The sequence below is a fragment of the Natator depressus genome, unplaced genomic scaffold, assembly GCF_965152275.1.
Source record: "Natator depressus isolate rNatDep1 unplaced genomic scaffold, rNatDep2.hap1 scaffold_35, whole genome shotgun sequence".
In the NCBI taxonomy this organism is placed as follows: domain Eukaryota; kingdom Metazoa; phylum Chordata; order Testudines; family Cheloniidae; genus Natator; species Natator depressus.
Genome location: NW_027439787.1, coordinates 654,835 through 672,445, shown reverse-complemented (window position 1 = coordinate 672,445; position 17,611 = coordinate 654,835). Strand labels below are relative to the sequence as shown.

The window sequence follows — 17,611 nt, the reverse complement described above, 5'->3', positions numbered from 1 at the left end:
ATCTCTTGTCCCTGGGAAGCTGCACAATTCATCTCAGGACAGAAGCATCACATTTTGGTAAGACTTTAAAAAAGATTTTAATAAGAAAAAAGCAGAAATTCAAGCTGAAAAAATTACATGAATAAAAAAAGCAGGAAAATTCTACACAGTTTGATCAATGGAAAATTATACAGAGGAAATTTGGCAACGTTTTCCTAGATGCTCTTATATTTCCTGCAACTTTAGAAGCCTCTCTGTGATGGTATGTTAGATGCGGTGGGATCTGAGTTACTACAGAAAATTCTTTCCTGGGTATCTGGCTGGTGAGTCTTGCCCACATGCTCAGGGTTCAGCTGATCGCCATATTTGGGGTCGGGAAGGAATTTTCATCCAGGGCAGATTGGAAGAGGCCCTGGAGGTTTTTCGCCTTCCTCTGTAGCATGGGGCACGGGTCACTTGCTGGAGGATTCTCTGCACCTTGAAGTCTTTAGACCACGAGTTGAGGACTTCAATAGCTCAGACATAGGTGAGAGGTTTATTGCAGGAGTGGGTGGGTGAGATTCTGTGGCCTGCGTTGTGCAGGAGGTCGGACTAGATGATCATAATGGTCCCTTCTGACCTTAGTATCTATGAACAGTATTATATCAGTGTGCCACAGCTGAGCTTTTCTCAGAGAAAGAAGCTGATTATAAAGAGTTTGCTGGCTAATGCTGTATTTTATCTAAACTCAGTATTCTTCTATTGATGATCCAAGGGTGCTACTATGTTCAGATTCTTCATAGTCTGGGTCATGAGAGGTTGTCTTTCACGAACCCAGAACCATTTTCACTTCTTAGTGAATGCAGACTCTAACCTGAAAATAGTATATTAAATATATATATTATATTACAAATATATATAAAATATTCTAATCAATTTACTCGTTCTATATTTAGATGCACTAGTATAGCAAGGCTGTGCACCCTACAGTATGGATAAGACGTTATCCCCTCTTTATTCGTCTAACTGGGCCCAGGACAAGTATTGGTCCATTAGGTTTATGTGCATCCCAATAAACACTAGCAAGATTTGCTGAGTGACAAAACTTACTGCACCACATCGCGTGTAAAACTCAAGCACTTAAAAGCAAAGAACTGAATATCATGCATTGACCAGTGGTTTAAGAGTAGAGAGGGAGGAGGTGGCTTCCTGGGTGGGGGCCACTGGCGGATTGTGCAATGGGAGGACAGCACCAAGGAGAACTGTGGTAAAGAACCTCACCATGCCTGGGTTGTACATTAAGAGACATTTCTGGGGAAAGAGCCAGAGGAAAGAGAGGCAGCACATTTATCCTTCTAACAAGATCCTGCCCAAGTTTTTGAAAACTTTGCAAAACAGATAAGGGCAGTTTGTACACAAACGGTGACCTTTAGAAAGAGGGAGAACATCAGAGCCAGGAGAATACAGCACCACTGAGTAGTGAGGTTTTGAAAATTCAGTGGTTGGGCAACTTGTCAAGTCTAGACAAACTGGATGCCAATGATAAGAGTAGGTTTGCAAAGACCAAACACCTCTCCCATTCTGCTGTGAAAACAACACTTCTTGTCTTAGGACTGGTCTACACTATGGATACTATAACTGTGCCATTGTAGCACCCTAATGTGTGTGTATGTGTAGATCAGGCCTGAGTTCCCACAAGTGGGTGCCTAAATCTTCAATAGAGTATCCAAAGGAGGGCCTGTGAAAATTCCCCTCTAAATTGCTGTAATGGGCCTGTCTAAAGAGGAAACCCACTCAGAAGAGTGTGCGTGGACAGGTTCAGGTAGGTACAGGAGCACAATGATGGCTGGGAACAATTTAAAAGGACTCTGTCCCCCAGATAGTTTTTGTAAAATTAAATACAGAGATAAATCTTTTAAAAAAATGTGTTCTCTGTTTATCACTTGCACCCTAAACCTGACATCATTTACAAAAGTTTTAATTTCAATACATTTCCCTGAAAAAGCATGGCCAATCAACTACCCTCAGTCTGCACCACACTGACATCAGTGGGAGATGAACCTAGTATTCAGGGAAGGATATGCTTGTTCCAGCGACGTCTGAAAGAGCAGCTAGAGGGAACTGAATCTGGCACACATTAAAGGCTCATAAGGGGCATTATGACAGAACAGAAGACTGTGCTTACCATTCTTATTGTTTCGTACATTTGCAAAATGTTAAATCAACACACTGGACCAGATTTTTCAACAGAGCTCATTTAGGCTCAGTAATAAGGGGCCAATTTTCAAAAGAACTCTGCCTGATACAACTCTCTGCTGCTCCAGCTATTCACCTTTCTTGAGCAGAGATTGCCATTTATGCAGAATTGTGTGTGAAATTTGTGGTATACTCAATGGAGACTAACGTGAAAAACACCGGACTACTCACTTTTGACCGAAAAATGGATTTGAACTCTGCCCTCAGGAGTTGAACGGTTAGTTATCATTCCAATGAAAAAATTCCAGAAGCCATCATGTGACAAGCAGAGTGTTTCTCTTGTGTCACATACAGCTATCTTCTCATTCTACCGCTTCTCTCTTAGTTTTGTAACCAACATTATATTAATTCCCTGTTCAGCACAGCTTTTGAAGGATCCAGAGGTGAGGGACAAAGATGATCAAAGGGATGGAATGCAAGCTGTATGAGCAAAGGCTGAAGGAACTCGATATGCTTAGTTTGGAAAAGAGGAGAGTAAGGGGGGACGTGACAGCGGACTTCAAATACTTGAAAGGCTGCCACAAAAAAGATGGAGAAAAATTGTTTTCTCTTGCCACAGAGGGCAGGACAAGAGGCAGAGCGTACAAACTATAGCATAGCACGTTTAGATTAAATCTCAGAAAAAAACTTCTTAACTGTAAAAACAGTAGGACAATGGAATATGATGGCTGTCTACGGAGGTTGTGGAAGCCCCTTTGCTGGACATTTTGAAAAGGAGGCTGGATTCCACTAGATGACCCTTGTGGTCCCTTCTAACCTTGTAATTCTCTGATTTTAAATCACATTATTTTTAGACATTTTCTGATTTTGGGGGCCTGATTCATGATTTTTGAACACGGGTTTGGCAGAGCTGGAAAGTCTGGTTACCATTTCACAGGAATATATAACAAAAGAATTGTGTGACCAGGAAGGAGACTCTTCACTGTCATACTCATTTTATGGATTTTCTGTTAGTTAACACCCCCCTTTTATATAATCTCCCTATTAATTAGATTCAGTAAAACTTTCAAAGAACAGACCTGAGCAGAGAACGCCAGCATCTTCATGGTGCCCACAGTTATGCTGACCCCATCCTCCGGAGGAACAGTCCCGAAGATAGGATTCACTTCCAGAGCAATTCACATCATCCAGCCAGATCTGCCCTGATCCTTTTCCATAATAAGATGAGCCAGTTGCATTGATGGCGTGTCCACATCCCAATTCTTTGCAAACGACATTGGCATCTGATGTGTCCCAGGAATCATCACAGACTGTCCCCCAGGTGCGATTGTAATGAATCTCCACTCTCCCAGAGCATTGATCTGTCCCATTCACCAGTCTGATCTGTTTGCTTCCTGTAGGGAATAAATCCAACTTTTAATATCATATTCCTGTGTTCTTCTGACTAATTTGAATGAATTCAAGTCAGCGAGGCCCAATGTTGTTCACCTCTGTCTGCTAAAGGAATTAGCTGAAGAAATCTCAGCCCACTGGTAATAATATTTACAAACGCAGAGATGACAGGAGAGGTCCCAGAAGACTGGAGAAGGGCTAACATAGTGCCCATCGTTTAAAAATGGGGGAAAAAGAAATATGGGGAACTATAGACCTGTCAGCCTGACCTCCGTACCTGGGTAGCCACTAAAGCAAAGTATAAAACATTCCATTTGTGAATACCTGCAGGATGAAGGGATAATCATTAGAGCCCAGTATGGATTTACTAAAAAACAAATCATGCCAAACCAGTTTGATTTCCTTCTTTGACAGGGTAACTTGTTTGGGCAAAGGGGGAATATGGTGCATACAATATACCTGGACTTTAGCAAGTTTTTGTCCCACATGACAATCTGATAAGTAAGCTGGACAAATGCCAGTTTGGTGGAACTACCAATAAGAGAATACATAATTGGTTAAACAATCATAAACAGAGAGTAACTTTTTAATGGAATGATGTCAGATTGGAGGGAGGTCTCAAGTAAGGTTTCACAGGGATCTGTTCTGGGCCCAGTGTTCCTTAACACATTAATTCTGTGACCTGGATGTAGGAATATAGAGCATACTGATCAAATTTGCAGATGACACAAAACTGCGGGGGTTGCCAACAATTTGGAGAATTGAGCTAAAATTCAAAAGGATCTAGATAAATTGGAGAACTGGGCTATAGATAACAAAATAAGATTCAGCAAAGACAAATGTAAGGTGCTACAGTTAGGAAAGAAAAACCAAAGGCATAACTACAGAATGGGGGATAACTGGATTGGCACCAGCACAGCTGTGAAGGATCTGGGAGTTTCTAACCATCAGAGGAGTGAAGTTCTGGAACAGCCTTCTAAGGGGAGCAGTGGGGGCAAAAGACATAACTGGCTTCAAGACTAAGCTCGATAAGTTTATGGAGGCGATGATATGATGGGATAGCCTAATTTTGGCAATTAGTTGATCTTTGACTATTCACGGCAGATATGCCCAATGGCCTGTGATGGAATGTTAGGTGGGGTGGGATCTGAGTTACTACAGAGAATTCTTTCCTGTATCTGGTATCTGGCTGGTGAGTCTTGCCCACATGCTCAGGGTTTAGCTGATCGCCATATTTGGGGTCGGGAAGGAATTTTCCCCCAGGGCAGATTGGCAGAGGCCCTGGGGGTTTTTCGCCTTCCTCTGTAGCATGGGGCACGGGTCACTAGCTGGAGGATTCTCTGCACCTTGAAATCTTTAAACCACGATTTGAGGACTTCAATAGCTCAGACATAGGTCAGGGGTGTGTTATAGGAGTGGGTGGGTGAGATTCTGTGGCCTGCGTTGTGCAGGAGATCAGACTAGACGATCATAATGGTCCCTTCTGACCTTAAAGTCTATGAGTCTATGAGTTGGGGTGGGTCACAACCTCAACATGAGTCAGCAATGCAATGCTATTGCAAAAACAAGCAAATGCAATTTCAGGTTGCATTAATAAAGGCGTAGTATGCGACTCATGGGAGATGATAGTAACGCTCTACTTGGTGCTGGCAGAACCTCAGCTGGAGTAGTATGTACAGTTTTGGTCACCAGCGTATAGAAAGGATGTAGAGAAACTGGAAAGGATCCAGAGGCGAGTGACAAAGATGATCAGAGGGATGGAACACAAGCCATATGAGCAAAGCCTGAGGGAACTGGGTATGTTTAGTTTGGAAAAGAGGAGATTTAGGGGGTACATGATAACGATCTTCAAATACTTGAAAGGCTGCCCAAAAAGAGATGGAGAAATATTGCTCTCTTGCAACAGAGGGCAGGACAAGAGTGGGACAGGACAGGACAGGACAACTACAGCATAGCAGAATTAGATTAAATCTCATGAAAAATTTCCTAACTGTAAAAACAGTAGGACAATTGAACAGACTGCCTGGGAGGTTGTGGAATCTTCTTCACCGGAGGTTTCTGAAAGGAGGCTGGATAGCCATCTGTCTTGGATGGTTAGACAAAACAAATCCTACATCTTGGTGGGGGGTTCAACTAGATGACACATGTAGTTCCTTTTAAGCCTATGTTCTGTGATTCCATGATTTTAAATCATATGATTTTCAGCCAATTTCCTGATTTGGGGGACCTGATTCATGGTTTTTGAACACTTGGTTTGGCAGAGCTGGAAAGTCTGGTTACTATTCTACAGGAATATATGTCAAAAGAATTGTGTGACCAGCAAGGAGACACTCCACTGCCATACTCAGGGTTCTTCTCATTTTATGGCTTCTCTGTTAGTCACCACCCACCTATAAAGCTTTCAAAGAACAGACCTGAGCAGAGAATTCCAGCGTCTTCATCATGCCCACAGTTATGCTGACCCCATCCTCTGGAGGAACAGTCCCGAAGATAGGATTCGCTTCCAGAGCAACCCACATCATCCAGCCAGATCTGCCCTGATCCTTGCCCATAATAAGCGGAGTCATGTGCTTTGATAGCACGTCCACATCCCAGTTCTTCACAAACAACATTGGAGTCTGATAGGTCCCAGTAATCATCACAGACTGTTCCCCAGGAGCCATTGTAACGAATCTCCACTCTCCCAGAGCATTGATCTATCCCATTCACCAGTCGGATCTGTTTGCTTCCTGCATGGAAAAAAAAATCCAACTTTTTATATCATATTGCTATGTTCTTCTGACTAATTTGAATGAATTCAAGTCAGCGGGGCCCAACGTTGCTCACCCCTGTCTGCTAAAGGAATCAGCTGAAGAAATCTCGGCCCACTGGCAATAATATTGGCCAATTCATGCATGACAGGAGAGGTCCCAGAAGACTGGGGAATGGTTAACATAGTGCCCATCTTTAAAAAGGGGGAAAAGAAGGAGCCAGGGAACTATAGACAGGTGAGCCTGAGCTCGATACCTTCAAAACTACTAGATTAATGTATAAAACATTAAATTTGTGAATAACTGGAGGATGAAGGGGTGATCACTAGCACCCAGCATCGATTTACTATGAACAAATCATGCCAAATCAGCTTGATTTCCTTCTTTGACAGGGTAACTCATTTGGGCGTAGGGGGAATGCGGTGGACATAATATATCTGGACTTCAGCAAGGTTTTTGACATAGTCCCACATGACATTCTGAGAAGTAAACTGGAGAAATGCCGGCTTGGCAGAACTACTATTAAGTTGATACATAACTTGTTAAACCACTGCAAACGAAGGGTAACTTTTAATGGAATGATGTCAGATTGGAGGGGGTCTCAAGTAATCCTCCACAGGGATCTGTTCTGAGTATGATGTCATTTAACACCTTTATGGATATAGGATGAGAGAGCATACTAATCAAATTTGCAGATCATACAAAGCTAGAGGGGTTTGCCAACATTTTGAGGTTTGAGCAATAATTCAAAAGGATCTTGGTAAATTGTAGAATTGAGCTAAAGACAACAACACAAAATTCAACAAATAGAAATGTAAGGTGCTAAAGTTAGGGAACAAAATTCAAAAGCATAAATACGGAATGGGGGGAAACCGGCTTGGCAGCAGCACTGCTGAGAAGGATCTGGGAGTTGTGATGGATTGCAGCCTCAACATAGTCAACAATGCAATGCTGTTGGGAAAAAAGGAAATGCAATTTTAGGTTGCTGTGATGAAGCAGAGAAACTGCCAAACTGCAGAGCAGGTGTTAGAGAGCCTTTGGGCCCAGCTAGCCCCACTGTGCTGTACCTGCAGTCAATGCAAGGCCTGGAGGCAGCATGGGGAGAAGAAAGCCTGGCTTAGTTTGGGCTAACTGGTGAAGAAGCAGGAGCTAGCTGTCTCCCCACCTGAAGGGAAAAAGCACTAGCTGGCCAGCCTGGGCAGCCATCTGGGAGTAAGTACGATCTCCCAAACAAAGGTAGACTGTGAAGGAGGTGAGCCTCCAGCACCTTGGGTAACTGAGTGAGCAGACCACAGAGACACTGTGTGGTTCACTTTTACCAAATTGCTTCTGTCTGGGACCACAGCTAGGCATCGCCAAAGACCCAAGAGGGAGTCCTACATAAAACAAGCCGCCCAGCAAAATGGACTACAGGGTCCATACTTCAAACTGAACGGAGTGGTAGAAAGTAGCCCAGGACAGTGGATTCTGACTCCCACCTGGGTTGGCCCCCCTCCATTCAGAGATTCAGCAGCAGTTGGTCCAGCAGATGGTCAGGGTACTATGGCCACACACTCCAGTGGAGCCCCCACTGTGACTGCTGCCCCTATCAGGCTTACCAAGATGGGGCCCAATGATGATCCCGAGGCCTTTCTTGAAACCTTTGAGCCGGTGATCACAGTAGCCCCCTGCCCTGAAACCAGTGGCATGTGGTGCATGGCCCATACTTAACAGGAGTAGCACAGATGGCGTATTGTGCCTTAGACCCTGGTGAGTCTAAAATTATATTTATGTCAAGGCAGCCATTTTCAATGCCCTGGACATTTCAGAAGAGACGTTCTGGCTACGCTTCCCTGGGGAGCAGTGCCCACCAGGAACAAGACCCTGCCAGGTCACCATGGCTGGGGCGGTGGGTGAAGCTTCCATTTAGGGAGCCAGTAGCTTCCCAGACCGCCTCTTCTGCCTGTGGCCCTGCCCATACTCCACCCCTGCTCTGCCCCAAGCCCCACCGCCTGCTCCCTCCCCAGTCTCCCTCCTCTCTTCCCTCCCCCTCCCCACTCCCCCCTCCCCCCCTTCCCCCGCTCACCACATGCACGTCCCCTTCCAGCCAAACCCCTGAACCCGGGCAAATGATATTTGAAAATAACCCTCCACTTTTCTGCAATTTCCTTCCAAAGAAAATGGAGCATGTTTTGCACTGTGTGCCAGAGGGTGTGTGTGAAGACTGGACATGCAGAAGGTATCTAATTAAAAGCACTACACTTGGGAATAAAAAAATGTCAGTCACAGGTTTTTTGATATACCCTGGCATGCAGGCAGCCTACAAAAAGGCCTTTTCAAGTGCCCCGACCCCTCTCCTTGATCCTGGGGAACGTATAACGGCAAGCCGCAGTTAGAGCTAATTGAGAAAGCTCTGCCCGTTCTTCACAAACAAACAAGGTGTCAGGCCTCATCCTCAGCTGGCATTTGCACCCTGACAAGAAGAAAATGGCTGGAATCAGACTGCAAAAGCTGCCACCTCATTTTCACTTCTTCACACAGCCAAGCTGGAGCCTGCCTGTGTCTATTGTTTTAACAGCAGTAAGCACCTCGGCGATGAATAAGAACTGCCCAGGGACATGGCTCCTGGCAGGAAAATAAAGGCTGGCTGCTGCTTTAACAAGGACACCCGTTCAGCTCACAGAACCAAGGAGGCAAAAAGTCCCACGGAGGCAGCATGGTGGTGCCGGCTCTATGCACCAGAGCGGCAGGCCCTACATCCCCGGGGAGAAGGAACCAAATCCCCAGCCCCATTCTCATGAGAAACTGGCCAACAGTCAAATCCCATCCACTGAAAAGAGTTGAGTTTTACCCTACCAATGCCTTCTCTCCTCTCCTCCCCACCACCACATCCCTCCTCCCTCGGCCTCCCTTTCTTCTCTCCATACCCCTCTCCCCCGAGCTGAGTGCTCCTCCACCCCACCCATTGTAGAATTTGAACAAGAAACTTAATTGCCCCTGGTCCACTGCTTACCCCTGGGCACGCTCTGAAGGGCTCTGGCCCAGGGGAGGGGGCTGGGGATCCATTCCTCCTGGCCATTTATTGCTCAGCCTCAGCTGTCCAGTCCAGCTTAGCTGGCCCTGAGGACAGGACAGCATAGGGTGCCTGGTGCCACAAGTGATCCAGCCCTCCCTGCAGCACACTGACTGACAGCACACAGAGCATAAGGCTGGCTGGCCTGCCTGCGTCTTTGCCTAGCCCTCCCTCCTCCAACTTGGAAAAGTGACAATGGGGGCAGGCCCGGTGGGGCCCTGCTTCTGCCCCTTTCTGTGGAGTTGTACGGGAGGAGTCATGGTCCCATACAGTCCCACACTGAAATTCTCCGGTGATCCAGGAGGAGGGCCTACTGCATGAATAAAGCATAAAGGTTTTGGAATTGTAAAAAGCACTTTGCAAAATTGTAGCACTTTTAAGCACTTTCCATCTGGTAACCTCAAAGCACCAAACCGAAACCAAATTCCTGTGAGGCAGGCAAGTATTATTATTATCCCTGGTTTTGAATGGAGAAACTGAGGCAGAGGCTAATTAAGTCCCCTATCCGCTGCCTTTTTACATCAGTGGAAAGACTCTCCTTGAGATCAAGCCTTAAATGATGGGTCCAGTGCCACACTGGAAGTCTGGGATGTGGGGGGAGGGCATAAATAAAATCCCAGATCTTCACACTTCTACCTCTGCTTTCAACACTAAGCCAAAGCTGATGCTGGAGCAACTCAGGTAGGGCAAGCGAGGGAGGAGGAAGGCCGGTGGAAATGGAGAGCAGTGAGGGCGGTTGCAGGGGGAGCACAGAGGCAGGGGTGAAAGTAACTTAAATTTCTTACAGGTACTGTCCTATCACAACCCCCCTGGTGGGGGCTCAGGGCAGGGGTGCGGGGAGCTGCCTGGCTGCCAGATCCCCCAGGCTGGCCGGGGCAGAGGGGACCATGCTGCCCGGCCGCCCCAGTACTGGGGCTGGAGCCTGGGGGCGCTGTGGCTGTGCTGTCCAGGGGCTGTGGGTGCTGGCTCAAGCCCACCTGGGGCTGGGGGCTCGAGCCCACCACCCCGGCGGCCATCCAGCGCTGGGGCTGGGGGCCAAAGGGGGGTGGTGATTTGGGCTCCTGTGGGGGATGGCAGAGGGGGAGAGGTGGGCCGGCTATGCCCAGCACCGGGACAGGAACTTTACTGGTCAGCTGGCAGCATCCAGAGCCCTGCCCCCAGCCAGCCACTCTCTTACTGGTGCACCGCACCGGGGCGCACGGGCCCACTTTCACCTTTGCATGGAGGAGAGGACGAGGAGAGCAGTGGATGGGGGAACAAGTTGGGGGCGGGAAGGAAATCCACCTAGCGAGTGGGAGGGAGCCGAGGGCTGGCTGAGTGAATGGGGAGAGGGGGACTGCAATGAGTGAGTGGCAGGGGGCCGAACACGAGCAGAAGAGGAGAGGCCTCATCTGGAGTACTGTGTCCAGTTTTGGGCCCCACACTATAAGAAGGATGTGGAAAAATTGGAAAACGTCCAGTGGAGGGCAACAAAAATGATTAGGGGACTGGAACACATGACTTATGAGGAGAGGCTGAGGGAACTGGGGATGTTTAGTCTGCGAAAGAGAAGAATGAGGGGGCATTTGATAGCTGCTTTCAACTCCCTGAAAGGGGGTTCCAAAGAGGATGGATCTAGACTGTTCTCAGTGGTAGCTGATGACAGAACAAGGAGTAATGGTCTCAAGTTGCAGTGGGGGAGGTTTAGGTTGGATACTAGGAAAAACTTTTTCACTAGGAGGGTGGTGAAACACTGGAATGCGTTACCTAGGGAGGTGGTGGAATTTCATTCCTTAGATATTTTTAAGGTCAGGCTTGACAAAGCCCTGGCTGGGATGATTTAGTTGGGGATTGGTCCTGCTTTGAGCAGGGGGTTGGACTAGATGACCTCCTGAGGTCCCTTCCAACCCTGATATTCTATGATTCTATGAGGAAGAAGAACCCGGGGAGCAGGTGGACAGGGAGGGGGGCAAGGAGGAAACCCATGCAGCAAGTGGCAGGGAGGAGAGGCTGGGCGGGGAGATGGGAGAAGAATTGTAGCAAGCGCTGCAGGACAAGGGGAGGACAGGAGGTGCAAGCAGCAGCTGGGTGCATGAGTGGGGGGGAACCCACCGACCAGGCACTCGCAAGGGGAGGGAGACAGACTAAGCAGGGAGGGGACTGTGGTGACCGTGCAGAGCGGCTGGATGGGGGAAACCGCCATCACCACTCCAGGCACTAGCAAGAGGGGGTGGGGGAGGGAGGCTGAGCAGGGAGAGCAGGACTAGGGTGGGGAAGAGGGCCTGGGAGGAGGACCCCAGTGAGCAGCAGCTGGGCTAGGGGAATGAGGCAGGAGAGGAGGAAACCCCACACAGAGCTATCAGGGGGGAAGCTGAGCAAAGACAGGGGGACTCCCTGGCTGTGGCTGGGGATGCCAGGAGGAAGCCCATTTAGCCGACCCAAGGAGCAGGACAGGGTCAGGGGCCAGCAGCTGGGAAAGCATACCTGACTTGAAATTTGAGCTTGCTTGCCCATTCAGGGGCAGCTGAGGAGACTATCTGCTACTCAGCCTTCCCAGCCACCCTGAGAACCTGCATGAACCACAAACAAACATCCAAAGTGTGGAAGGCAGGGAGGGGAAGAAGCGGGGCCACCAGGGTCTCAGCATTTGGCTGCACATCTGTGACACCTGTGTGGGAAGTCAATGCCTTTCCTTGCCTTTGATATGGGCCCCCCAGGCTGGTCACCCAGAAGTTACAGGATGCATGCTGGAGGTGGCTCAAACCCAAAACACGGATGGGGGCTCAGGTAGCCAAGCTGCTCCTACTTGAGCAGTTCACCCAGATACTGCCCACTTGGAGAAAGGAGAGGGTGTTATGGCATCTAGAGATCATAGCAGACATCATTTGGCTCACTGAAAATTACCTGGCTGCCAAGACCCCTATAAATGATCCTGCAACATTGGTCTGGGGGAACTTAAAGCCACACACAACCACAGGAGGGAGCAGCCCAGGGAAACCAGGATCTTGAGGCACTCAAATCTGGGGGTATTGCTGGAGCCTGAACTCAGGGGATTCCTAGGGGATGGGACCCCTCAAATACATGGGTGTGATGCCAGTCCCCACAGCCAAGGCCAAGACTGGTATTTCACTTGTGACCGTCCCAGGCACTGGTCCCAAGATTGCCCCTCCATGGAGTGCAGTTTTGGAAGATCTGGACACTAGGGGGACAAGCTCGACAAGGCAGACCTGCAAAGTTGGCCATCCCTGTACAAGTGAATGGATAGAAATTGTGGGGCTTGTTGACTAAGGGTGTGGCCAGATCCTTGTCCAGACCTTGGTGATTCCTAATCCTGGACCAACTTGTGGCTTCATCCTGCTACAATGTGTCGATGGGGATGTGAACCTTATCCCCACATTTAAGTGACTCCAACAGTAGGGGAACACAGAGTCCCTGTTGGCTGGCACTGTACCTGTGGCAAATGAGGAGGCACTTTTATGGACACCCAGCCAGTTAGCTATAAAAATCCTTCCTAGTATTTGTACTCTTCTTGCCTTATCTGTAAAGGGTGAAGAAGTCTCACTGAAATGCTTAGGTAAGAGGAAGTGAGTTGGCACCTGGCCAAAAGAGCCAACGGGAAGACTAGCAACTTTCAAATTGGAAAAAAATCTGCCCCTCTGTCGGCTGGTCTTTTGTCTTTTGTCTGAAAGAACCAAGCTAGCAGGTTTGCTGTAAGAAGCTCGGGACCAGGTATGGAAATTTCCCAGCATCCATACCTAGAATAATTTATGTGGAACTACATAGATGTAAGTAGGGCAGGAAACGTTTAGATAGACGCGAACAAGTTTATCTCTTTATTTTGGCTTGTGAATTCCTCTGTGCTGAACACAGGTACTTCTGTTCTTTTGTAATGGTTAAGCTGAACCCCAGGGAAGCAATTCCTGGTGTTTAATCCTTCCAGTTGCTTTTTAACATCAAGCAGCAGCCCTGATTTTCCAGATGTGTTTTCTTTCTTTCTTTCTTTCTTTCTTTCTTTCTTTCTTTTTTTTAAATACAAATCATCTTTTTAAGAACATGATTTCATTCCTGTGTCTTAGGAAGAAGAGGGGGTCTGTGCACAGGTTATTCTTTTAGCTACTAAGAAGAACAAAGGATTCCAGGGTCAGCTGGTGACAACAGCTGGTTTCTTTGCGCTTTTCTTTTCTCTGCTCTTCTCCGGACAGGGGGTGAAAGAGCTTGGGGGTACCCCACAGGAAGGAATTCCCAAGTGAGCCTTCCTGGGCTTTCAAAGGGGTTTTGCATTGGGTGGCGGCAGCGATACTCCAAGGCCAGGAATCTGTAAACTTGGGAGTTTAATATAAGCCTGGAGTGGCAAAGTATTTTTTAAGGACTTTGTGGGGCCCCCCCTTCTGTACTCAAAGTGCCAGAATGGGGAATCAGTCTTGACAGCACCAATAAGAAAAGGAGTACTTGTGGCACCTTAGAGACTAACCAATTTATCTGAGCATAAGCTTTCGTGAGCTAGAGCTCACTTCATCGGGTGCATCCGATGAAGTGAGCTGTAGCTCACGAAAGCTTATGCTCAGATAAATTGGTTAGTCTCTAAGGTGCCACAAGTCCTCCTTTTCTTTTTGTGAATACAGACTAACACGGCTGTTACTCTGAAACCTGACAGCACCAATGTTTGCCTACCCTGCTATTGTTGGCTGAGGCTGGAACTGTTTTGGGGAGTTGCTAAAGGAGCTTGTGAGACCCACTTCAGACTGCGGGATCTCCCTGCCTCCAACCACAGGTCCTGCTGAGACCCCAACCCTTGCAGTTGAGTGGGCATCCCATGTACCTGGGACAACCCAGCAAAACAGGGCCCTGTCACAGCATCAGGAGGAGGCCCCTCCATTACCTAAGTCTGATATTCTGACCCAGTTCTCCAACTTTGTAGAGGAACAATGGGCGGACAACATGCTGAGCTAAGCATACACTCAAGTGGCAGTAGTAAATGGGGAGACCATCAAGCCCCATGAAGCAGGACTGTATCCACACTTTGAAATTCAGGGCGAACACTCATACCACATTGAAAAGGACCAGCAGACTGGGGAAGTTTGGAATCAGCTTCTGGTACCCAACTCAACTGGAGGGAGGTGATGCAACTCACCCATGCCATACCCTTCGCAGGGCACCTAGGGAGGGAGAAGATGTTAGCCCAGATTCTAGCCTGGAGTCCACAAAGATGTTCCAGATTTCTGTGCCTCATGCCTGCAGTGCCAGCCTACAGCTCCTTAGCCCACAGAGAGCCTCTCCCTCCTGCTAGTAGGTATGCCATTTGGCTGGATTGGAATGGACATTTGGGGGGAGGGATAGCTCAGTGGTTTGAGCATTGGCCTGCTAAACCCAGGGTTGTGAGCTCAATCCTTGAGGGGGCCATTTAGGGATCTGGGGCAAAAAATTGGGGATTGGTCCTGCTTCGAGCAAGGGGTTGGACTAGATGACCTCCTGAGGTCCCTTTCAACCCTGATGGTCTATGATTCTGTGATAGTCAACTCCCTGGAGAACAGTGCCTCAGGCAACTAGTTCATTTTAGTTACAGTTGACTATGCAACTAGGTGCCCTGAAGCAGTACCATTCCATTCTGTGAATGCCAAAATGGAGGCCACTGCACTCATGAAAATCTTTGCTTGGGTTGGGATGCCATGGGAGATCGCAACAGATCAGGGAATGAACTTTATGCCCCAGATGATCAAGCAACTGTGCTGACTGCTGAAAATCAAGGTTCTCAGGACATCTGTTCACCATCCCCAAACAGATGGTGTGGTGGAAAGATTCAACAGAACACTAAAGAGGATGCCCTGGAAGTTCGTCCTTACAGACGGATATGTGACACTGAGACCAGTTACTCCCTTCTCCCCTGTTCTCCAGGCAAGAAGTCCCCCAGTCCTCCACTGGCTTCTCACCATTTGAGCTGTTATATGGGAGGCAACCCCACGGGATTGTAGAACTCATTCGAGAAATGTGGAAAGAACAGCTATCTCAGGCCAATAACGTAGTACAAAACATCCTGGACTTATGGGAGAAGCTCAATGCCCAGGGCTCATTTGCTAGGAAGAACCACTTACACACCCAGAGCACACAGGAAGCAGGGCTCACCTCTGCAAATTGCAACCCAGTAATTGGTTTCTTCTGTTATTACCCACTGCCATTACCCAAATTAAAACTCCTAGCCTGCTTGCAAGGGACCTATAAGAGTGTGAAGAGTAGGGCTAGTAAACTACAAAATCTGAGAACTGAAAAAAGTGAAAGGTACACCAAATCTATCATATAAATCTTTAAATACCTTGGAAAGCCCAATAGCTTACCAATATTAGAATCAGGCCCTCAGGTTGGCGAGACCTCAGAGCCAGCAATGGTCAAGACTGGAAACAATCTCACCCAGACCAGAGACCCCAGACTCAACAGGTGATCAATGTCTTCTCTTTTGTATTTTCTACTCAACCTAGACAGACCCATAACCCATAACATCCAGATGAAACTGGGGCTTAAAGTCAGAGAAAATCCTCAACCCCTTCCCCAGGAGTTGAGGGGAACCATGAAGCGAGAACCCCAATCAATGCTAGAACTAAGAGTAATCGGGGAATCATTCAGAGACTGGAAACGCCCTGTAGTATTGGTCCCCAAGCCTGATTGGATGACCTGGTTTAGTAATGACTTCCAAAAAGTCAACACAGTCTCAAAATTTATGTGTAATTCATGCCTTGCATTGACAAATTACTTGACAGGGTAGGGGAAACAGAGTACATCACCACCTGGATCTGAAGAAGAAATGTTGGCACACCCCCATCACTACAGAATCCAGGGGAAAGGCAGCTTTCTCCACTTCCTTTGATCCAGCCTTCCCCGCCCCGCCCCGCCCCGCCCCCAATCAGGGGTTGACATACACAGGGCCCTCAGCTGGGGGGAGTGGAGAGGGAGGACCTGGGTTCCCCTACCCTGCAAGCCTTAAAGACTTAGGTTGCTCAACCAATCAGGGGGAAGAGAGCCAGGCACTCCAACAATAGGCCAACTGGCCCTCCAAGCCACCTGTTACAATTCCATTAACAGAGGCACAGCATGCAGATCACAGGAGGTGACAGTAATGCTCTAGTTGCTGCTGGTAGGGCCTCAGTCAGAGCACTATGTACAGTTGTGGTCACCAGTGTATAGAAAGGATGTAGAGAAACTGGAAAGGATCCAGAGGTGAGTGACAAACATGGTCAAAGGGATGAAGCGCAAGACGTATGAGCAAAGGCTGAAGGAACTGGGTATGTTTAGTTTGGAAAAGAGGAGATTAAGGGGGCACATGACAATGATCTTCAAATACTTGAAAGGCTGCCATAAAAAAGATGAAGCAACATCATTCTCTCTTCCCACAGAGGCAGGACAAGAGGCAGTGGGTTCAAACTGCAGCACAGCAAATTTAGATTAAATCTCAAGAAAAACTTCCTAACCGTAAGAGCAGCAGGACAATGGAACAGAGGCCTCAGGAGGTTGTGGAAGCTCCTTCACGGGAGGTTTTCAGAAGAAGGCTGGATTGCATCTGTCTTGAATTGTTTAGAAACAAATCCTTCATCCTGGCACGGGTTAGACTAGATGACCATTTCAGTTCCTTCTTATCCTATTATTCTATGATTTTAAATCACATTGTTTTAAACCAATTTCCTGATATTTTTGGGCCTGTCTCCTGATCTTTGAAAACTTGGATACGGCAGTGCGGGAAAGTCTGTTTACCATTCCACAAGAATATATATGCATGTGAAAGGCTGTTTTCCCTACAAGCTGAGAGGGAGTTACCCCAGGTCAGCTAGGGGCACCTGATCCCAATTAAGGGCCTTTTAAAACCCCTCCTCTGAGTAGAGGAAAGGGGAAGAGAGAAACAAGTTGCTGCCAGGCTAGTGGCAGTAGGGAAATAAGCTTCTCCAGGATGAGGGGCTGTGTTCCTTCCCATAGGGGAAACAGCCAAACCTGAGTGCCTGCTAGGTAAGGATGGAGAGCCCAGGGAAAACCAACAGGGCAACACCCTGCCCCAGTGAGGAGGCAGCAAAAGGTACCTTACTGGGGTTTTAGTTTATGAGACTGTTCCTTTTTTGTTTGGTGAAGGATCACCCCTTAGGCCGACTGTCAGGGCTACCCTGAAAGTATGGCCAAGGGAACACAGAAGGGGAAAGGCAAACCCTGCACAGAGAGGAGCTGATTAACCCCAGGCTTACCATTACCAGAGGGGAAAGCACTAAGGTCTGGCGAGACAAAGGAGGTGACTTGCCACAATATGTCAAAA

At 47.8% G+C, this 17,611-nt stretch overlaps 1 protein-coding gene across 1 annotated transcript in view; it reads right to left on the bottom strand.

The window, feature by feature from the left end:
- Nucleotides 1-217: 217 nt before the first annotated feature.
- LOC141980414 (scavenger receptor cysteine-rich domain-containing protein DMBT1-like) overlaps nucleotides 218-17,611 on the bottom strand; it is a 111,958-nt gene continuing 94,564 nt past the window's right edge. Inside the window, 3 exon segments of the mRNA XM_074941647.1 lie at nucleotides 218-832; nucleotides 3,234-3,548; nucleotides 5,961-6,275. Of these exon segments, the coding sequence (XP_074797748.1) occupies nucleotides 828-832; nucleotides 3,234-3,548; nucleotides 5,961-6,275 (635 nt within the window). The 3' untranslated portion in view covers nucleotides 218-827.